Source organism: Etheostoma cragini, chromosome 21 (genome assembly GCF_013103735.1).
Source record: "Etheostoma cragini isolate CJK2018 chromosome 21, CSU_Ecrag_1.0, whole genome shotgun sequence".
Classification (NCBI taxonomy): Eukaryota; Metazoa; Chordata; class Actinopteri; order Perciformes; family Percidae; genus Etheostoma; species Etheostoma cragini.
The window spans coordinates 13255993-13278274 of NC_048427.1; the positions used below are offsets into that span (position 1 = coordinate 13255993).

Sequence of the window (22282 nt, forward strand, 5' to 3'; positions counted from 1 at the left end):
ATCAAGGAACAGTAAACAACTAATTAATTAACGTAGAAGAAGAAAAACTGCTTACTGTCAAAATGGACTTCATCGTCCTCTTCGCTTGCCAAACTTAATAGGCTAACGTTACCCTCAACCTCATGTCTCTTGATGGATTTAAGGTTGCGGACAGCCAAAAAGTTACTACTACTTCCAGAACATTCCTCTGACCTCAGTAATCCGTTGTTGAATGTTGAACTGTACATTTTTGTACGCAAAAAAACGATGACTTGACAAAACAAAGTAGCCTACTTCTTTTAAAACGCTGCCCAATTCACAAAACATCTAACGTTACTTCATATCTGGAGTATGCTGCGTCAAACTACTGGTTGAATTCCTTCATTCCCAGGTGTTAACATCGTATGAATCTTTTAGAGTGAAAGAAGTAGCTAGCTAACCGACCACACTGTCAGTCAAAAGACGGACATGATTCAATAGCAAGAGAGGGACCGTCAGACAATGTACGCGCTTTCACTCACAATAAACAATATTTACTGATAGGAAACCAAACATTTAAAAGAAATATTTACCTCAAAATTACAGTTAAAAATTAACATGAATGATGTTTTTTAAAATAATTATAATTGTACAGCCTTAAACCATTGACCCTGGCTGCACAAAAGTGTTGTATTAGTTTTTTTTTTATTATGGAAAGTAAATGCACACGCGCCCTAACATCTTGTTTAGTGATGAAATGTTACAAAGTGTGACGAAAAAGCTTTGATAATAGGCCTACTTATTAACATACAGCGATATCATCTTGACACTTTTAACCCTTTTTTCTTTTGTGTCTGTTTTGTGAGGTTGCTGTTGACACACTTAATAGTTTAATAATGTTGCTTTTAGCAGTCAACTTGCGCAGTTTTGCGCACGGGTGAAGCTCGTGAACAGTCTGCGCAGTGCGCGCGGAACTGATTAACGTTTGTGTTTACAGCATTTCGTGAAGAGGTTGCACAAAAAATTGTATCACTTACAATTAGTGAAGACAAGCTAGCTAGCTAACTAATGTTGCATAAATAGTAATACGTTAATTGGTTTCACTTCCTTTCTCTGTTTCAGAGGAACGCACATTTCCCATTTTGAATGACTCCCTTCTGAATATTTTCATTCTTTGAAGATGTCTGATGCTTGGTAAGTTCGTAGTACTTATTTAACGTCAATTTGCTTGCAGCTATATTTACTGTTAGACACCTATTATTGAGGTCCAGTCCTCACCGTTATCATATAGGTTTGTACCATACTTCAATGAAAAATCAGCCCATTTATGCATCATTATCTATTATCATTATGTGTCTTTATAAATTTAGTGAAACGAATATGCTGACATGAATAATGTGAATCCACTTTGCAATTCGTCATACCAGACAATTCTCTAACTTTATTGACTTTAGTGCAGCTATATATTTTTATAGTAAGGTCACCGGATTCATCGCAGATAAGAGAACGCAAGGTTTAAGGAGCATATAATACATTTGATTTTTTTTTCTTGCTAGTTGTGTCTGTTGCTGCAGTATACATTTAGCAGAAGGTAAAGGTATACATCATTGTCAATGAGTGCTGGTTTTCTTCTCAACAGTTCTGAACCTGCAGGAGCCATCAAGGCCATTGACAAGCACTCGGTGCACCAAATCTGCTCAGGTCAGGTGGTGCTGACGTTGGCCACTGCTGTCAAAGAGCTGGTGGAAAACAGCATTGATGCAGGGGCCACCAATGTTGGTAAGTGTCGATACACACAGTATTGTACATACTTTTATCCGTCCTTTTAAAAAGCTGAAACATGATGCTGGGGTTTTCTGTTTTCTAAATATGTGTTTATAGCTCACCTATCACTGATCAGAACTACATCTGTGAATGCTGAATAGGAGATTCAGTAAAATAGGGACAGAAATTCCAATATGTTTCTGTTGCACGTTCCAGATGTCAGGCTAAAGGAGTGTGGCGCTGAACTAGTGGAAGTGTCAGACAACGGCAAAGGAGTAGAAGAGGCCAACTTTGAAGGACTGAGTAAGCGTTGTTGAGCTCCACCCTGTTAGTCAAAGTCCTAATCCTTTTGTTTTAGTCACACTTCTTCCATCGGTTCCGCAGCATTGAAGCATCACACGTCAAAGCTAAAGGATTTCTCTGATCTCCTCCATGTGGAAACATTTGGCTTCCGAGGTGAAGCTCTCAGCTCTTTATGTGCTCTGAGGTAAAACACTTCAACAGCCACATTCATACGGCACATGTCTACATCGACGACAGGTCATTTACCTGATAGTTCCGGTGCCGACGGAAGTTCCGCCAGATTTCCCTCACTTTAAGTTAACTTTAAACTCCGGTCACATAGAGCAATATTAACCGGAACCTTTAAGCAATGTTACAGGCTGAAAATAACAAGTTTTGAAGAAAAATTAAATAGTGCAAGGCAAGACTGCTTGAATTGTCCTGGGGATAAACATAATATGTTCACAGCATTTACTATCTACTGGGCGCAGATTTGCTATGGACATAATACACACGGCGATACACGGTTAAAAGCAAAATATTTTTCACCATGTATCCAGCTAATTGAAATGAACGTTTAACTTCATTTAAAATTGTATTTGATGGTTTCTTTTGCAGTGTGCAAATATTCCACCAAAACAAATTCCTTCCCAAGACTATTTTGCAGGGTCACGCTCACTGCTTCCGGAGCTTAGCGCAACCCAAGACGATTGTGATTAGTTAAACAAAAACTGTTTATTGTCCTATCCAGAATGTTGTGTGGACTAGCCAGACCGGTACCCCGGAATGTTGTGTGGACTAGCCAGACTGGCATCCCGGAATGAAGTCTTGCTAGTCCACACAACATTCCTGGATAGGAGAAAAACATGCTCTTGTTTATTACTGGCTAGCTGTCTCTATTTGTCCTGCAGAGATCTGAGTAGCAGTTAACCATATTCCTCATAAATCAAAAAAAGTAGTAGGTGAGGGATATCCAGCCGAAAAAGCGGGACATCCGGCCGAACCTCTGGCGGCACCTGAACAATCCCGGAAATGACACGTCGTCGATATAGACTAGGCAATGCAAGACTTTTAGGCACATAAACCTGTATTGCTTTTCAACTCATCGTCTATTGTTCTGTTTGACCCCCTGCTACAGTGGCTTATGTGTGGTGACATGCCATGAGTCCAGCCAGGTGGGGACCAAACTGGTGTTTGACCACAAGGGCCACATAGTGCAGAAGTCCCCTCATCCCCGGCAGCAGGGCACCACAGTCAGCCTGCAGCAGCTCTTCTACACCCTGCCTGTTCGACACAAGGAGTTCCAACGCAATATTAAGAAGGTCAATCAGTAAAAGAGGCTTCTTATGTTTCTGCTTGTTTTAGTCTACTCTGAAGCTCCTAAGAGTTTTCCCAAGCATGAAAGTTTTCTTTTTTCTAAATTCTAAGCAGCCATTGGTTTCCATTCATGTTATATACAATTGTCTTGCATTGACTTTCCACATGCTTGGGATTAAGCATGACACCCTGGATGTCTGAGCTTGCCTCCAGCACATGAACACACCACCTAGAAGAGTTTTTTATTGCAATCCATACTTTCAAATGTATCTCAACACAATTCTTACACACTATGAATGTTATATAAAGGTTTGAGATTAAATGGTAACATGTTTACCTCAAACCAGATCTTTTAAAGTGCTCATGCTATGCTTTTTGATTTTCCCTTTCCTTTATTGTGTTATGAATCTATAATCCTCAATATTTAATTGATTTGAATTTTCAGGAGTATGCCAAAATGATACATGTCCTGCAGGCCTACTGTATCATCTCTACAGGAGTGCGTATTACCTGCTCCAACCAAAATGGGCAGGGAAAGCGCAGCCCAGTCCTCAGCACCAGTGGCAGCCAGAATATGAGAGATAACATTGGGGCTATATTTGGACCAAAACAGGTTGAAACATTGCTTTCACACTTTTCTTGACTACACTCTTTATTTGCAATCTGCAGAAGGTGTTAGTCTGACCATTTTACTGACAGTCTCAATTCTCTGAGCTCTGCTGCTTAGAATGAAATAAAACATGTTTCTTCTATCTTAATGTTCATTGAGTTTATTTAACAAGTCTAATTGGTATTTAGACCCAAAATTGAAGAGTTGAAGAATACCCTTTGAGGAGCTGTGTTAATTCCTCAGATTAAATAGAAAATGCACACAGCTATTTACTTCGATGGAAGCTTAGGTATGCAAATAGTTTTGTCAAATTGCCCTATTTGTTTTGCTTAATATATTTTTCCCCTGTGTGCTGCAGCTACAGAGTCTTCTGCCTTTTCAGCAAGTGTCTCCTACAGAAAATGTTATTGAAGAATATGGACTCAAAGATGCAGAGCTACCCAAACAGCTTTTTTTGTGAGTGATACGGTTGCATGGCAGTACTGCATGTGTCTTATCTGCAAACAAAGCTGTTTTTCTTTTTTAAATATTATATTACAAAGTGTTATGTTTTTGCAGCATGACAGGGTTTGTGTCACGAGGAGACCATGGTGTTGGGAGAAGTTCCACAGACAGACAGTTCTTTTTCATTAACAACCGGCCATGTGATCCCCTTAAGGTAATTTAAGTTAGCATTTATAAGTCATTATAATGGTTTTGAACACACTATAATCTAAGGTATTTTCAGCCTAATCTTTGGTTATTTACAATTCACAGGTGACCAAACTTGTAAATGAAGTGTATCACATGTACAACAAACATCAATATCCATTTGTTGCCTTGAACATAGCTGTGGCTTCTGGTAAGAAAATAACTGAACTCAAGTTTTTTTTTTTTTCTGAAACACACTGCACTCTGCCTTCTGTACCATATTAGCTTTTTTCTGTGTTTTTCAGAGTGTGTGGACGTGAACGTGACCCCAGACAAACGACAGATTTTCCTTCAGGAGGAGAAACTCTTGCTGGCTATTCTCAAGACGTCTCTCATCAACATGTATGAGGCCGGAGTCAATAAGATCAGCCTAAACTATACACCCATGCCCGGCACCAGTGAGAACAGATCATTACATTCAGACAGCATAGCAAAATATAACATGTACCGTTGTAGATTGAGAAAATTTGTAGTGCTTTTATCTTGACTGTTGGTGTGATGTTTCTAGATACAAAGTCTGCGTCTGAAATCTGTCCGGTTCTTCCGTCCAATGCCAACATGCCAGAACATGGAGAGGACATGGAACCACTCACTCGGAGCTCAAAGTCGTCCCTAAACCTGGCCGGCCTAAAAGCTGCTTTTTCTAATCATCACAGCTTCAATTCTGGAAACAAGTCAGGTGTGGCAAAAGCTGGCCCAACACAGAAAACGCTGCAGTCTTTTTTTAAGGACTCTGTCAAACCTCCTACCTGCAAACCAAGTGGAAGATCTCCTTTGAAACCCACAAGAGATCTAGCTAAATGCTCCCCGGTGGGAAAGTTGGCGCTAGATGAGTTCAGGTACGGCAGTATGTCACGCAGTGATTCAGACTCTGAAAAAGACAGTGCCGTGTCGAGTTGTGACGTCACCATGGCAACACCGGATATTCAGTGTTCTGGCCTAGAGTTCAGTTCTCCTGAATCAGCCACTGACGGTGTAAAAACCGAAACATTTGAAGAAACGTCAGACAGTGGTCAAACTGTTCCTGATCCGCCAGAGTTACAGACTGAGCCATGCACTTCTAATGAGGACTGCATTGTGGGCCCAGATGCCAAGAGGGCCAGGAAAGAAAATCCACATTTCCCAGAAGAACACAAATCCCACAATTTCTCCAAATCCTCAACGGTGGATGCACCAGTCTGCCTACAGAAGAAGACGGTGCCGCTCCAGTTCTCTTTACAAGAGCTGGCGGGGAAGGTGAAGAGGTTACAGGAACTACAGAAACAGAGGGCAGGCGAGGATCTGCGCTATCGACGCTTCAGGGCCAAGATCAACCCCGGAGAAAACCAAAGCGCAGAGGAAGAGCTCAAGAAAGAGATCAGGTGGGATTTTACTACTATAGCAACTGTTGAACTTGGCAATATTGTCATTTCCACGACAGAAACTTAATTTTTGTCTTTCATCCGTGTTAGTAAAGACATGTTCAAAGAGATGGAGATCATCGGTCAGTTTAACCTGGGCTTCATCATCACCAAACTCAACTCGGACATCTTCATGATTGACCAGCATGCCACAGATGAGAAATACAACTTCGAGATGCTGCAGCAGCACACCGTTCTCCAAGGACAGAAACTCATAGTGTACGAATCCAAATCAGTTGATTCATTTTTGTCTTCTTTTTTTTTTTTCTTCTTCAAATGCCCTTTTTACATATCAGTTTGTGTTCCTTTCTGTTTGCAGTCCTCAGAAGCTTCACCTCACTGCTGTCAGTGAGAATGTACTCATGGAGAACATGGAGATTTTCCAAAAGAATGGCTTTGAGTTTCTTGTCGATGAGGACGGTGAGAACATTTCAACATAAGTTGATTTTATCTCAAGTTCAGAACAATTATAATAATGATTATTGATACTCAACCAACTGTTTTTTTGTTTTGTTTTTTACTGTGACTACAGCTCAGGTGATGGAGAGGGTTAAGCTGGTATCTCTGCCCACCAGTAAAAACTGGACATTTGGCCCAGCCGACATTGAAGAGCTGATCTTCATGTTGAGTGACAGCCCAGGGGTCATGTGTCGACCGTCCCGCGTCAGGCAGATGTTTGCCTCTCGGGCTTGTCGAAAATCTGTGAGTTCACACTGACACTTTGAAGTATTTTCAGAGATTTACAAAGACCATGTTTGGGCTTTTTGATTAGGATCAGCAGTCCGCATCAGAATGTTATTTCCCAGCTTGGCCATCAGTAATTTTAAGCCTACACACATGTTTTTCTATGCTTGGGCAGTTTACTGCCTACTACTTTTAAAAGCATCTCTTTTGTCCGTCTTTCCAGTAACCATTGATTTCCCTTCAATTTCTTGCACTATAAAAACAACCTGCACATATCAATACTACTGTCATTTTAATCCTTATATAGCACAAGCTTTTGAATTGAATGTGTACGGTTAATTAAATGACTATAGCAATTATATTGGTAAGTAGAATGAAAAACAAAAATGCTTTAAACACTTTAAAAATGAGTGAAAATAAAATAATATAAAACCCACAAATTTAATCTAACTTCTACTTTGATAGTATTGTAAGGTGTTTTGTGATTTTGGAGTCTCTAAAATTTAAAAACACCGTGATGATCACTTTTAAGTAGCTACAATGAGACCAATTGTTAGTCAGTTTTATTACAGACTAATTGAACAACAATACTGTATAACTTATGTTCTTCTTCAGGTGATGATTGGCACTGCTCTGAGTGTCAGTGAGATGAAAAAGCTCCTGGTTCACATGGGGGAGATCGAGCATCCATGGAACTGTCCTCACGGCAGGCCGACCATGAGACACCTCGCCAACCTGGACATCATCTCACAAGGCTAACCCTGTCGGGGAAGGATCCTATTCTACACCAGCTTAATATAACTAAAATGTGCTTTTGTTCCAGTTTATTTCTGTTAAGACTGAGTCCAAACCACTGTATTTTTGAATGGTTCAAATGCTTGGTATTGACTGTTTGGCGTGTTTTCTTAATATCTTTTTAATCTGTATTTTGTATTGGAAATTTATATTTGTTATATTTTAAAAACCCAATTACTGGGCAAATAAACAACATATGTCACTTTCTGTGTCTGTATTATTAAACCACTAGTACTCATGGATGTATCGAGAGAATTAGTAGTACTAGATTGTCACTGTTTTACCCTTTTTTGACTGATAACGGACACCGTAGTTGTGAGCTGCTTTCATTGTTGCCATGGAGATACACAAGCAGCGTACACGGGAAAGCGAAGAAGATAACGATGAAAACCGATAAACAAGAACACAAGCAAATGTGCGGAAATCCAGAGCTGCCACATACAGGGAACAGAAGCGAAAAAAGGAAGTTAGGGAGCTACTCTGGAAGTTTAAAAGTGGTTTCAGCGGGTGTAAAAGCAAACCAAACGGAGCTCCAAGAGGAACAGCCCGAGGATGATGATATTTACGAACTCCCCACACTTTTTAGCTTAATTGTACAGAGGTAAATCACACACATTATTTCCTTAATTTTTTTTGGACTATACCAATAAATATCAGGGACGTGTGTAACATTGTAACATTTGGTGGGTGTCATTGCCAGATATGAAGGGGAAACCTGGGAAGGACAGTTTCATGGAGAAGGGGTTGCTTGTTTTGAAGGAGGCCAAACGTACAAGGTAACTCAGCTAGCTACTATTGTAAATAAAGACACATTTAGAAACCTCGGGGGAAAGACCATATATTTGATTTTACAATACAGTAAATGCGTAGCTACTTTATAAATATATTTGTTGTTGAACATTATTTTCCATGAAAAATGTGCTTTTAAATGCAGTTAGTTGTCGCATCCTCATGCCTAATGCAGTGACAGGAATACATTTGGTCATGGCTTAAAATGCTTTCTCTGAAAGTGCATCACAAATGGGTTCTATGATCCCAGGTAAAAATTCTAATACATAAAAAAAAAACTATTTCATAAAGTCACTCATTTGTTTTTTCTGAAGGGCATGTTTTCCAAGGGACTTATGGACGGATGTGGTGTCATCACACTGGCAGACGGATTGAAATATGAGGTTATATCAAATGTTATGTGTGTAAAATTGCTTTACATTAGCCCATGTGATAGATACTAAATAAAAACAAAGTATGGTCAAATAAAATAGATTGTAAATAAGGAATGTGACAGGGGTTTTAAATGTCTCATCCAACAGGGAGAATTTGTGTGTAACATGCCCACGGGCCTGGGTAGCTACACCTGGCCTAATGGCAGCTCCTATAAGGGGGAAGTGTACAACGGTATACGACATGGGACTGGTACCTACAAATGTGCCAAGAATGGTTTGTCATACACAGGGCAGTGGGATCAGGGCAAGAGGCATGGAAAGGTATGATCCACTATTTCATATCAGGTATGGCTTTTGTTTAGATATTTGTTTTGTAACTAGTTCTCTTTGTGTTAGGGTGACGTGTATTATAACCACGATAAGACCTCTTGGTACAAAGGAGATTGGGTAAAGAACAACAGAGAGGGATGGGGAGTGAGACGGTATGTATGGATGATGATGAATATGTAGTGAGGGGATTTGAACTGCCCGAGGGTAACATCTGTGTCTTAACAGCTACCCCTCTGGTAACATGTACTCTGGTGAGTGGAAGAACAACCTGAGACATGGAGAGGGCACGATGAGCTGGCTGAAACTGGGACAGCAGTATGTTGGGATGTGGCAGAATGGAGTCCAGGTAAGAAAGCACATCGCTGACACCAACATATTCATATATCCCAAATTCCACGCCAGTACCTTTTTATCCTGTTCCTGTTTTTGTTCTCTTCTCCGGCAGCATGGCCGAGGCACACATGACTGGATCCTGAGGCCGGCGGATGGATCCCTGTATTCCCAGAGCAATCAGTATACAGGGGATTTCGTTCAGGGCCAGAGGCACGGACAGGGGACCCTTTACTATGCTGGTGGTGCGATCTATGAAATCGGATGGAGGAATAATAAGAAACACGGGAAGGTTAGTCAATGATACAGAATTGGCTCTTACAGTCAAGAAGATAAAGATGAAAGATCTGGCATTCATTTTAAACGCAGTGCTCAAATATGATACATTTATGTAATTACAAGAATTTCTAAAATTGACTGTACTGAATGGTTCATAGGGAAAATTCACTTCTGAGGATGGGCATGTTTTTGAAGTAGAGTTTGTGGACGATCTGATGATGACACACAACCTGAATGGAAGCAAAGCTCCCACTCCTCTGTCTGGTAAACACCTACAGTTATTCAAAATGTTCAGCCTTCCATCAAGGAGATAATTAACAGTGTTACAGTCCAAACTCCTTAATGGCTTACAACTCTGTATCTTATTACAGGTTCATCTTTCTTAGAACCCAACATCTCTTTGGACATTGGATATCTTTTGGAGAAAATCCCTAAGAGAAAGCATGACATTGAGCGTAAACAGGTCAGGTCCCACTTCACACAACAACATTGTCGACATATGCTCTTTTACCCCCGTCCTTATTTTCACCCCTGCTCCTGCCCTGTGGCTCACATGTAACAGGTGGAGGTTGAGGTAATGAAGCAAGACAGTGAGCTGAGGTCCATTTATAGTTTCTACAAAAAACTTGGCCATGACCACTCCTCAAATAACACCTTCCACCTGTCCCGCCTGCAGCTCTGGCGCCTTCTCAAAGACTGTAAGATCCACCATTACAACATCACTCTCACACAGATAGACCATATGATCAGAGGTGAGAAGGAACAGCACTCACAATCTCTCCTAAATACTTAACACACCTCACACATACCAGACAGGACATTGATTGCTTTGTATTTACAGTATTTTTGTGCTTAATGTTTTTACTCTGTGTCTCAGAGGATGCCACAACAGCTGAGATTCACTCTCCTTTCACTCCCATGCTTCTGCATAGGCTCATCAGCTGTCTAGTGGCTGTGGCCTACTACATTTACCATAAGGACCTGATGTAAGGAATTACTTCAGATCATCACCAGTAGATGAAACCCACGTATCTCTCAAAAGTGCTCTAAGCGATGTCACGCTTGTTTTAGGCTACAAACTTTACGTCACATACAGCAAACATCTCCTTACTATCCGCATGATGCCTTTCTCCAGAACACACTGTAAAAAAAAACCGCGGTCTCTGTAGACAGGCCAGGGTCTACAATCGGCAACAAAAACAAACTACGCCAACTGCATTCCAGCCAGTAACCAACAAGAAGGATGTGGGGGTGGGGGTGGGGGGTTAGTGCGCGGAAGCACAGAAGGGAGGGGACGGGATGAGGAGGAGGGAGGGGCAAGCTATAGTCTTGTGTTGTTTAAAAATACGGTGAAGGTCAACAAGAATTAACGCCAGCCAACATTGCTTAGAGCACCTTTAATTATGAACTCTGGAGTATCTAAGAATAACAGTCGAGCCGTTACCCATGGTTCTCGGGTTGGCATTAACAGCCAGTTGGCCCAGACTGAAGCTATTGATGGATTGCCATGAAATTTAGTACACACTTTCATGCTCCTCTTAGAAAGAATCCTGATAACTTTGGCGATCCCAGTTTACCATCATGCACCATTATCTGGTCAAAATGTTAATTTGTCCAGTACTACAGTGCTAATTCTAGCTGATTTACATCAGCATGTTAGCATTTTGACTTTAGCATGTAGCTCAAACATCACTTTTCATTTCGCAGATCCCAAAATAACCTTCTGGCTGCCTGCTTTTCCAAACTGATGACAGACAACATCCTTCCTAATGCTAAGAATGTAAAAGGTGCTAACAATATAATATTAAAGATCATGTGCACACACAATTACTGAATTACTGGAATTGTTGGGTCTTTGTAAATTAGAGTGTGGTCTAGACCTACTCTATCTGTAAAGTGTCTTGAGATAACGCTTGTTATGATTTGATACCATGATACCAGATAGCAAAGTAGTTATTCAAAAAGAGTCTATGTTAGGGCTTCAGCTTTCAGGTTTCTCTATTGTTAGGTGTTTTGCGTGTTTTGTCTAAGGCGACACACCTACAGAAACTAATCCAAAACTCTTGCTTAGTTCTATATTATGCAGTACTAGATGTGCTCATTAACTATAGCTGTGATCCAGGCTTCCTGTTTAGGGAGCCAGACTGTGCACTTTTGGCTGTGAACTACTTAAAGAAGAGCTATGAAGTCTATCAGACTTACTGCAAAGTCAATGCAGCACCCAGAGATGACCTGACCATGACCTGCCGACACCTGCTGTGGATGTTCAGGGTATAACAGACTATTACACGAAGATTACCACACATATCAACTTCTTCTCATTCATTTCTACCACTTAATATAAGACATGGATGCAGTTTCTGTTGCTTGTTATTACAACAAAACCAGACGGCTGTTCAATTTTGAGTGACTTGAAAGAATTAAATCTACATTTTATGTTTGGAAAAACAGTCTTTTACCAGCATTCAGCACATTCATGATAACATTGTGTTGATTAGTTTATTGTTACCTCTGCCAGGATCTCCATCTGCTGGACAATAACCTGACCACAGCAAGATTGCTGCAGGTCATCACTGCAGAGAGCCGTGACAACAGAAACCCGTCTTCATGTTTGGATCTGGAGGTCTGTCTGTGGTGTTTACACCAGTTGACAAATTAATTATTTCTCTGTGCCACTGCAATTGGCATTTATCTTTTTGTTGTGTATTCCTTTCTCACTCTGTACCACTTCTGTTGATCCCACTCCTGCTTTAGATTACATTCCTGGAGTTTTTTGAGATACTTTTGGGCTCTGCTGTGTTGAAGGGTCAGCCTGTTCCTGAAGACCTAGAGGTGAAATGTCAGCCGGTTTCTGAAGACCTGGAGGGTAAGGGTAAGCCTGTTTCTGAAGACCTGGAGGTGAAGGGTCAGCCTGTTTTTGAACATCTAGAGGGGAAGGGTCTGCCAGTTTCTGAAGACCTGGAGGTGAAGGATCAGCCTGTTCCTGCAGGCCTGGAGGAGGGCCAGTCACCGTCCAGCCCTGACCCTGAGGCCAGGAGGGATCTCCCTGAAATGGCCAGCGAGAACATCTTGCAGACGCCAAACAGCCCTTCCCTGTCGGTCAGATTCTTTCTAAAACCTCTGTGACCCCCTCACCCCTTACCCACTCTATGTAGAGTGTGGTTGTTTTGGGAATTACAGAAAAAGGATAAAACCGTAAATTCTGCACACACAAATCGAAGGACTTACTTTTTCTGTTTTTTTTCTATCCAGGTGGCAGCTCCGGGGAATTCCGCCATCACTCCTGAAACTTCCAGCTCCCAGTCAGTGGAGGTCAGTTGCAAAAGGCAGTCTAGCACGGAAAAAAATCCAGTATTAATGTCAGTGTTGTTACACCCCTACTGTTGATATTATTGAACTATGCTATGAGCTTGGCTATGTCTTTGTTGAAATATTGAAAAACATTTAATTGCACATACAGACAAGGGACAAAGCAGGACTATCCACTGCTGAAGAAGTGGAGAAACCTCAGGCAGCAGGTATGTTTAGTTGGGTGATGTTCAGGTTCTGGGTCAAATAACGAGTTGTCTGTTCTTGTAGAATATAGCAGACTTGCCGTTGGCACGTTTGGGAGATTTCCTGGAAGGCCGGTCCATCCTGGCCGCCATATTTCAATTTCAGATATCAGTTACAGTCCTAGACGTAGGCCTGTTAGAGCGGGTGACAGGACGGCTCTCTGGGCATGCTGTTGCATTAGCAGCAACGCAAAACGGAGCTCTGGCCCGGCCGTAAAACTGGGGCAGTTAATACTTTCAATTTAGAGGGGGGTGGGGGAACAACCGAACGGCCGCTCCCTCCATTGTCAAAGCAGGGTTAAGAGGAAATATGCATTTATTATGCTATAATAACAATGACTTCCAAAATTCATGAATATATTACGATAATTCTAGTCTTTTATTTTTTACTGTATGTAAATACAGTATGCAATGTCTTCAAGTTTATCATTATCACTACTGTTAGTTAAGTCCAGTCATGGTGGTGATGAGGAGGAAAATGATGAAGAAGAGGCAAGCTGGCAGGAGTATGAAGCAGGAGGAACCAGCAAAGATACAGTGAAAGGTACAAGTGCAGAGTGCAGGGCTGTACAACTTTGTGTTGGGTTGTTTTGGTCTCTTTGTGTAGTATTACTATTACTTTAAAAAAAAGTAAAAGTGCGCTTTTCACACACTCACATAAAAGGTCCGCTCCATCCCAGAGTCCCCGGCAGAATTTTTACATACATATAAATCGTAGAAGGGAAAGGGACTCATGTTCAGATGAATGAAAAGGACATTCATTACAATGACTGTATAGATTATACATATATTAATATTTATAGCTCATGTGTCACGTTTCTTCTCGAGCACACAGGTGAAGGAAAGGGCGCGCTAACCAGAGGAGTGAAGGCCAAAGAGTGTGACGTGGAGCTCTGGAACCAGATGATCCATCAATTCTTTCACCACGGTTTCTTCCCGGCTTTTGAACGTAACCAGTTAGTGTTGAAAAACATTAAGGAGGAACAGCTCCGCCAGGAGGCCCGGAGACGCATCGCTCTGGCCAAGGCCCGAGAAACTTCCAGCCAATTCTAGAATTCTACCCATTCCCAGCTAAAATTGATTTATTTTTGGTCAGTTTACAGTATAAATATTAGTCAATGTTTTAGTCATGTATGTATTATAACTCCTAGTTATATTTAACCAGGTACAACAGTAGGGGTGGCACTCAATTTAAGATTCCTTTACACGTTACATTTTGTATTGTGGGTTTATGGTGTAACTATAGTCTGAGGACTCTATAGTAGGGGCTGAAAGATTTGACATACAGCTTTGAAAGTGAAATTAAAGCCAAGCATCTCCATAAACACAGCCACTAGATGGCAGCTTATCACTTTCCATACCTGTGGCTCCCATTCCAGTATTACCTCTGTCTTGCATGTAAACTGTTTTTACCCAAGTCCCAAATCACCCTACTGCTTCTGTACTAATATGAATGTGTCAGACATGTAGTGGTCTGTGTTGTACTGTATTGTGTTACAGGGAACAAGGAGGCTGGTAAATGTCACAAGTATCTTAGAAACACAATGACAAACTACCCACACACCAAACAAACAAAATGCCTAAAGCCTTCAAGTACAGTGAGCAATAAAAGCATTGACTGAACTGCCAGTTTGTGCTCCAATGTAAAATAAGGAGTAATCACCATTTCCTTTTTAAAAACTAGAACTTTAATTGGGAAGACAAAACAAATTTCTATTAAGCCAGAATCACTCAGATACATTTTCTTTTTTTTGAGGATCAAAAGTAGTTGCTATATGTAAAAAATAAAATATTTAAAAGAACATTTCTTTAGAGGGGAGGGGTGAAGACCATGAGGTCACTTGGACAGACAGACTGGCGTATCCGGTCCTTCAGGTCCGGGGTGAAGAGTAACAAGGCAGACTCGACTGTTTGGGCCTGAAAAATGCACAAAGACAATATATTCAGCAATGACGAGGCTTAATAGAGACATGGACGTAATAGGTAAATGTGGATTTAAAGGCCAATCTATTTGGAAGAAAGGAAAAAAATAAGGAAAAACGTTGACCTTTGGTGACTGAAGAGTTAACACCGAAGGCCCCACCGGATGTGCTGTGGTAACAGTGAGAAGTGAGTAGAACAATGAGTGAAGACTGTAAACGTGCATTTAAAACAAGGTTAAAAAAAAACCTTTGCCCAAGCAAGCTCAGTGTGGTATTCCCTTATAACCAGGCAATCACAACATTTTCTAAAAGTTTTGTGTGGAAAAATATAATCATTGATAAATTAAAAATGCCCCCCGAAAACTACTACTCAAATTTTGATATAAAATCTAGTTTTGCCAACTTCAAAAACAAATTTCAATAAGGAAATCCGGGCTTTTACAGCTTTTGCATCCATTACCCCTGATTTCCACCATATAGAATGGCGGCGGAGTCAATAGGTTTCCATTTGAGTCAATTGGTGGTACTTCTCTTTTTGCTCGTTCCACAAAATAAAACATCCGCTTAATTTTCAAAATAAAATACTCCATGGTCAAGGCAGATCATTGAAAATTCCATAATGGGTGAAGACAGACTTGAAGTCAACAAGGCAGGTTCTGTGGTTCTCTTTATAGCAGACATCAGGAAATAGGGGCCAAGGTTGTTAAGGTATAAAGCCCAGGTGTACACCCTGTGTGTGTGTGTGTGTGTGTGTGTGTGTGTGTGTGTGTGTGTGTGTATGCACTTTACTTCATCATGGGCAGCAATCATACCTGGTTCTTGAAGAGTAAGCGAGTGCTCTGATTGAGCTCTGGGACTCTCCATTTCTACATCCACTGCCATGGGGGACAGTGTATCTAAGGCACCTGTCTCCCGTGGTGACAGGCTGAATCTCTGTGAAGGCTGGAGGTAACGCTCAAAGTCCAGACCAGGAATTTCCTGAAATTACATAAGAATAATGTTTGCTGTATAGCAAGAGAAAATAAAAAGGCCTTTTAATAAAAGGGCGTCCTATGAGGCTTCGGTTTTTTAATGAAAAACAAAAAATGTGATTACCTCAACAACTGAGCTGCCTGGTGTATGACATTCAGACTCCTGGGCCCCCGCAGCCAGAGGGAAGGAGATGGAAGGCTGGCTGGGAGTCACACAGGGCGACAACATGAAACTCAGAGATGGGGGCTCAGAGGCCTGGGACACTGTTGGAGTTGGTTTGCACGGAGAGAGGGAAAGTCTTGGAGAGAGGGGGAGGGAAACATCGACAGCTTCACCTGGCTTGTCTTGCTCCTCGACTACAGAAATGGATGGAAGTGGAAGTACAGGTGCGGCCGTGCTTGATTCAGGAACAGGAGCCGGGTTTTCCTGTGTGGGGACTGTTTCTGACTGGCGTGCAGGGCTTCCTTCAGGCTGGCTGTCATCTGAAAGCACTTCCTTGACAGGTGAGAAACAAAGGGAGACATTTACAGTGTCTTTTCTCTTCTGGGATGACTGAGGAGTGCCACGCTGAGACTTTGGCGCCGGGGTTCTGTTGAGGGCAAAACTGAGGTGGGCAGGGGTGTGGACGGGCTGAGCAGGAGAGGCAGTGGCGTCAAGGGGAGTCTGTGCCAGTGCAAGGGATCGCCGACTGACTCTTCTAGGAGAGAGGTAGCTGGAGCAGGGAGAGGCCTGAGGCAGCACTGCAGCACTCAGACGGCTGGATCTCCTCGCAGAACCTGTAGACACAACTACACGACAACATTGTTATTAGCTGTGCAAAAGGGGGGGGGGGTAAGAGTACACAAGCAAACACTGACAGATTGCATGTTTGGCCTAAGTATTTTCCTCCCACCTGATGGCCTGGCCGGGCTCTCCACCTGGAAGAAGCCTCCATCAAAGACCACGGTGGCAGCGGGTTGGGGCTCTGCCTCATTGTTTCCAGCATCCGTTGCTGCCTTCTCTGCCTGCTGTTTCGCTTTCATGGCCGCTTTCACAGCCGCCAGGCGGGACTTGGCTGCTACTTTAGTTCCTGTCGTCTTGGCCGGTGCAGCCGATGGTTTCTGTAAAAAGCACATAAAAGGCACACTGTCTTGACCTCCACACCATGACAACTTTTGCCCCTAAACATAGCACGTATATATTACACATACGCACTCACCTTCACTCCTTTCCTCTGTCGCGGTGGTGGTGGTGGGGGCTTGTGCTCCTCCACCCAGCCCCGGCTCTCTGCTTCTTTGAGAGTGTTAAACTTCTTGCAGACATCCTCTACCTGAAAGATGGTATAAGTCCAGATCATATACCGTATATAATTACCAGTCGCCTATGTGTTTGGAGTCTGAAACAATGTTGTCCCCCTCGTGTGGGCACTCACCTGGTAATACACCATGTCCCAAAATCCCTGCAGGTCTGTGCAGGTGGTGATTTTCTCCCCTCGGCCCAGGTCGCAGTCGTCCACCAGACCGCTGAACTGCGTAAAACGCTCTTTCATCAACAGCCTGGCCTGTCCTACTGCAGTGCGCATACAGTCTCTCACTAAATAGACAAGAGCCAGAATGTAACCGAATTACAACTGTTCACTTTAGGGAACGCTATTTTTCTACTACCAAATATAGTCACATATTCAGCTTGACACACTCACTCTCTTCTGGGATGGACTCATCCTCCACTTTAGACTCCCAGAGGACACTCAGAGCCGTCAGTCTGTTTGTTTCGTTGGCAATTTCCGACCTGCACAATATACAAAAGAGAAATTATTTAAAAAAAACTTTGAATCAACGGAAAAGTAGATAGAAAATCAATCATTCAAAAAAGAAAAGAAAAGAAAAGAAAAAGGAAGGCCACCTAAAGTATGGTACGTCATGCTTTGACTCCAGAGGGCTGCCTGGAGTTGGAGGGTGCATTGTGGGAGATGTATGCAGTAGGGAGGGTGAGGGTTCGCTTGGCTCAGCCTGAGGCTCAACGTTGAAAGCGGGAACCTCTGGAAGAATGAAGCTGGGGCTAGATAGAAATAATGATAACACAGCATTGAGCTAGGAAACACTCCAAAAAAAAAAAAAAAAAAAACTAGTCCGGTACATTGTAGTTCAATATTTACGACAATAGTTGGGCATACATTCAACAAAATAAAACTATTCAAGTTCTGCAGTGTTTTAAACATACACACAATCTACAAAACAAAGGAAAAACAAGACAGACCTTGGTGTGAGGAAGGAGTCTGCTGAGCGAGGAGTGAGAGGCTCGTACTTGAAGGACGACAAACCAGTAGGAGCCTGGAATTTAAAACCCTTGGGGGCAAAAGACGATGCCGATTCCACGGGATCCGCAGCAGGGAGAGAGTCAGCCGGAGCCTGGTCCACCACCATGGCTTCCTCTTCAGAGCACGGTACAGGGCTCGGGGGACCAGGTTTGTCTTCTGTCTCGTGCATTTCAGAGACCGTCAGCTTGGGCTTCTACACAAGAATGAAACAGTAAACTAATTAATAAGTCACTGGGAAAAATAAATAAAGTAAGTAGTTGCAGATTTAACACACGGTAAATCGTATAGAAATGCTCACCATGGGCACAGCAGGCTTGATAGTGTTGGCAGTTGCTGCATATTGAAAGATTCGCAAAAAGAAAGTGTTAAAGTTGGAACAATTGTTCATATTGGAAATGTAAAACTGATCGAAATTCTAACATTTAATAATACCTTTAAAGTTCCTTTCTCTGTCAGAAGGGGGGGCCACATGGTCGACAAATGCTCTGCTCCTTGTGGTCCTTACATCTGAGGGGTAAGAAGAGGCATTTAAAAAGATAAAGGCCCTCATTCCATTTGCTTTGATGGTCACATCTCCTGCGCCTTTATAGTTTTAAGGCCAAATTATAATAAACTGCTTAAACTGTGGCCTTGACTCAGTCCATTCAAAGAAAAATGAGTCAAGTCCGCACACGCAACAGCTGAATGCTCCTGAAAAACACTTAATTGTGCAAATAAAAAGGCATGGTGTGATCTGGAAAAATTACGTTAAAATTGTGGAGTCAAGGTACTTTGCTAAATCAAAGTATTTTTCCTGCAGACTTGTTTTGGGACTTTTCCTCACCACAGGAACTGCTTTAACTGGAGGCTGAACTGGTTGACAGAGCTCATACAACAGGCTCTACTACAGTGCGATGGCTTGACATGGGGACACAGATGGGGATAGAAATAAGGGCCCTCCCAAAATCGCCTTCCAGGCAGCGCTGCCTAATAGACACTAGGATTAGGCAATGGTTAGGGTTAAGACTCTGACACCAACCTGACTGATCAGTCTCCCCGAGTTGGTCAAAAAAGGTGCCTTGGAACACACAGAAGCGACAACGAGTTGAGTGTATGTTCTGTGCGTGCGTCAAGTGGGTCGAGCTTGTCGCAAATACCATAATGGCAGCAAGTTTGGAATACAGTCTTGTATTTTACAAAAAAAGGTCACCAAAACGTGTTCCTGAAAACATTTTAAGCGAGAAATAGGCTGTGCAGTTGCTGAATGTGTCTTCATTTCAGATCGTCAAAGATCAGTTTAAAAGATTTGTCAGATTTTGAGGCGTTTGTCACACTCATTCCACTTGTCAGTTACGGTAATTGGTCATTGAGTCCGACTGCCCACTGGCCAAGCCGCTTTTAGGGTTAGGTGCCTTGAAGTAAACGGGCGCAGCGCTGCCTTGAAGTAAACAACGGGGGCTTAAAACACCATAGAGCAAAACCAACATGACAGCCAGTCTAGAGGTCCTGTTGTGTGCAAGGATTTGTCTTCATTTATCGCTTACCTTGACTAACATGGTTAAAAGAAGCTGCTGCAGGTGCAGGCTTGACCCGGGTCCTGGTTGTTCTTTCCACAGCAGGCTGAGCTAGAGGAGGAGTAAGGGGTCAGACCTAAAATACGCCGTGTTATAGACAACAGTATGCTTCATTTACAATACAGGAAAATCTATTTATTTACCTTTCTTTGCCACAGTGTTAGGATCTTGCACCTTCAGAGTCTAGAAATTTGGGCAAAAGAAAAGCAGTGTAAAAAAGAACATTTTAGCTTATGGAAGTTAATATATATAGAACATATGAGATACATCTTAAAGAAAGTAGTACCCTCTGGACTTGCTGCTGCTGCTTCATTGAACGAGTTACCCTTGTATTCTGAGATGGAGCTGCGTTTCCTTTTGTCTGAGGGCAAACCAAAATCCCACATGATTGAGTAATTTCAATACAACTGCTACAAAGAGCTATCCTGTTATAACTCATGTCATCATATTCATTAAGAATAAAAGCAGTGGGGTAGATAGTTACAGTAAACAGTGCATACTAGTCGATTAATAAGTCCTCACCTCCTTAGCTCTGGTTAAGACAGTTGGGACCACAGGTAGAGAGGGAATGATAAGGGTGTCCTTTGGATGATACATGCCCGTCTTAAATACCCCTTTACGCTCCCTTTCTCTCTTTTCTTTCTCCTTCTCCAGAGCCTTACGCTCTTTCCAGCGATCAAGCTGTTTCAACCTCTCTTCCACAGCCACGTCTGTCAAGAAAATAGAGTTAGTGCTGAGGCTAACTCATTGTTATTAGGTTTGAGATGTAGCTGTGTTGGAACATGAAGCCGTACTTTTAGCAGATTTTGCATTTTTCTGTGTCTTTTCCTGAATGGTTGACATGTCGGCCATGATGGAGGCATCCAGGCAAGACACTTCCAGCTCTTGCAGCTTGGCCAGTTGCCTGCGTGTGTTCACGGTCCGCTCCCGATTCTCCTTCTGGGAGTGAGACCTCCTACGGGACATTTTTACCCTCAGCATGGACACACTGGTGTCCCGCTGGCGCAGGTGAGCAAATCGAGAATCCATCATAAGGTACCTGAAGTGAAGGGGAACAGAAAATGGATTACTATTATTATTATTATTATTATTACACACTGCATATGACAGTTATTAGGAGGGATTGAGATGTATCCTATGAGTTAGTAGTAATGCCAACTGACAAAGATTATATTTGTTATGAAATATGAGTGATAATTGACAACAACAAAAAAGGAAATGAAAATTTAAATTATTTTTTAAATTAAATTATAATGTTAAACATCCAACTTTGACCTGTGGTCAGCTATTACAACTCAACACATCTGTGGATTGGATTTTGTAAACAAACTATTAACTAAACAAAGGGCTAGCTATTTTAACTGACTATTATATTTTTCTCTAAATTACTTTGTCATAACGATGATGGCAAATATCAATTAGGATTTACGAGAATCAAGCAGCCCCCTCTAAACAATAATACAAACGTTAGCTAACGCTAGCTAGTGAAATATCTATCTAAAGTTAGCTTACGTTAAGGGACCTAACGTTATGATTACTTAACGTTAGACAGGTTAACGTTAACTGCTAGCTAAATGTTTTAGCTGTTGTTATACAGTCCGTGCGAACGGCAAAAGCTAACTTGAATTAGTAAAAAAAAAAATGTTTAACCCGTCAAAAAATAATCAACTTACGTTTCCGTTAAAGAGATAACGTTTGTTAGCTAAGCTACCGCCAACGCACCGACTGATCTGGAAGCAGGAAGCCTCGAACTACATTCTTATAGTTTCCTGTTCAGTTAGCAACGAAAGATGTACACTGTCTTTTCAGATAATATATAAAAAACACACGCATCTTACCTTGCTCTTTTTTTTGTTTCTTTTTCTTTTATAAAAACCCTTAAAAGAACAAATGTTGTCTTCGGTCTACCAGTAACAAAAATGCACAACGGACTCAGTCCAGCCTGAAAACACAACATACATGGCGGGTGACTTTTTGAAATTCCTTAGAAACGCTGATTGGCTGCAAGCATAGACCGTTAACATATATACAGTCTATGGCTGCAAGTTAGACTCGAATAATGAGTGCTGATTGGTTGTTTTTCTTCTTCGTCCGATTGTTTTGATGTGGTTACAACTGTAAGATTTGCTGCCACCCATTGGTCTGGAGTGTTAACTTTATGTCTGTACTCTGTCAGTCGGGACCGTCCCCACCTAAGTCTATGGTGGGAACGCTATTTATACACACATTAAAACGATTTGGCCTGTAGTATCGGAGGTTAATTTTGGTCTGTAATGTTGTGTAACACTGCTGGTCCTCAACGACTGGCTGATAAGCTGAACAGCTTGCTATAGGTTTGAAAAACCCACAGTCACACCCCTCCCCCACACCAACTCAACAACTC

The 22282-nt window shown here is 41.9% G+C and overlaps 4 protein-coding genes across 10 annotated transcripts in view; 2 read left to right on the top strand and 2 right to left on the bottom strand.

The window, feature by feature from the left end:
* The window catches only part of eif2ak1 (eukaryotic translation initiation factor 2-alpha kinase 1), a 28346-nt gene extending 27895 nt beyond the window's left edge, over nucleotides 1-451 (bottom strand). For 2 of the 5 annotated variants that reach the window (XR_004655083.1, XM_034860664.1), the window contains exon 1: nucleotides 56-446. Coding sequence is in view for 2 of the 5 variants with exons in the window: in XM_034860664.1 (XP_034716555.1) it covers nucleotides 56-227 (172 nt within the window). In the remaining 3 variants the exon portion in view is untranslated. Of the gene's footprint in view, nucleotides 1-48 lie in introns of all 5 variants that reach the window. The other 3 variants (XR_004655084.1, XM_034860667.1, XM_034860668.1) reach the window with 3 other exon arrangements.
* A 454-nt stretch (nucleotides 452-905) lies between these two features.
* Nucleotides 906-7516, top strand: pms2 (PMS1 homolog 2, mismatch repair system component). Its single transcript, XM_034860963.1, has 15 exons — nucleotides 906-1152; nucleotides 1598-1737; nucleotides 1939-2025; nucleotides 2107-2209; nucleotides 3143-3326; nucleotides 3767-3934; nucleotides 4290-4387; nucleotides 4490-4589; nucleotides 4688-4772; nucleotides 4867-5019; nucleotides 5130-5982; nucleotides 6073-6240; nucleotides 6341-6441; nucleotides 6554-6723; nucleotides 7321-7516. Exons 1-15 carry the CDS (start codon nucleotides 1139-1141, stop codon nucleotides 7462-7464), a joined length of 2568 nt encoding a protein of 855 aa, XP_034716854.1. The 5' UTR covers nucleotides 906-1138; the 3' UTR covers nucleotides 7465-7516.
* Nucleotides 7517-7837: 321 nt separating this feature from the next.
* Nucleotides 7838-15119, top strand: rsph10b (radial spoke head 10 homolog B). Its single transcript, XM_034860717.1, has 19 exons — nucleotides 7838-8101; nucleotides 8201-8276; nucleotides 8604-8672; nucleotides 8811-8984; nucleotides 9060-9145; nucleotides 9219-9339; nucleotides 9439-9615; nucleotides 9761-9866; nucleotides 9989-10065; nucleotides 10165-10354; nucleotides 10480-10588; nucleotides 11310-11389; nucleotides 11725-11873; nucleotides 12121-12225; nucleotides 12357-12701; nucleotides 12855-12914; nucleotides 13063-13120; nucleotides 13602-13699; nucleotides 13982-15119. The coding sequence occupies exons 1-19, from the start codon at nucleotides 7884-7886 to the stop codon at nucleotides 14207-14209; spliced, it is 2526 nt and encodes an 841-aa protein (XP_034716608.1). The 5' UTR covers nucleotides 7838-7883; the 3' UTR covers nucleotides 14210-15119.
* dlgap5 (discs, large (Drosophila) homolog-associated protein 5) lies at nucleotides 14850-21896 on the bottom strand. Of its 3 annotated transcripts, none has more exons than XM_034860715.1 (18): nucleotides 21738-21896; nucleotides 20694-20938; nucleotides 20422-20609; nucleotides 20186-20260; nucleotides 20043-20082; nucleotides 19870-19950; nucleotides 18779-18853; nucleotides 18645-18679; nucleotides 18286-18539; nucleotides 17932-18087; nucleotides 17729-17817; nucleotides 17462-17622; nucleotides 17249-17359; nucleotides 16943-17150; nucleotides 16174-16838; nucleotides 15891-16056; nucleotides 15204-15247; nucleotides 14850-15073 (listed from the first exon to the last, which is right to left on the bottom strand). In XM_034860715.1, the coding sequence occupies exons 1-18, from the start codon at nucleotides 21854-21856 to the stop codon at nucleotides 14966-14968; spliced, it is 2820 nt and encodes a 939-aa protein (XP_034716606.1). In that variant the 5' UTR covers nucleotides 21857-21896; the 3' UTR covers nucleotides 14850-14965. The 3 variants fall into 3 exon arrangements, with proteins under 3 accessions (XP_034716606.1, XP_034716605.1, XP_034716607.1); XM_034860714.1 differs by having other exon boundaries at nucleotides 15204-15270; nucleotides 15890-16056; XM_034860716.1 differs by lacking the exon at nucleotides 15204-15247 and having other exon boundaries at nucleotides 14924-15073.
* Between the last annotated feature and the right edge of the window lie 386 nt (nucleotides 21897-22282).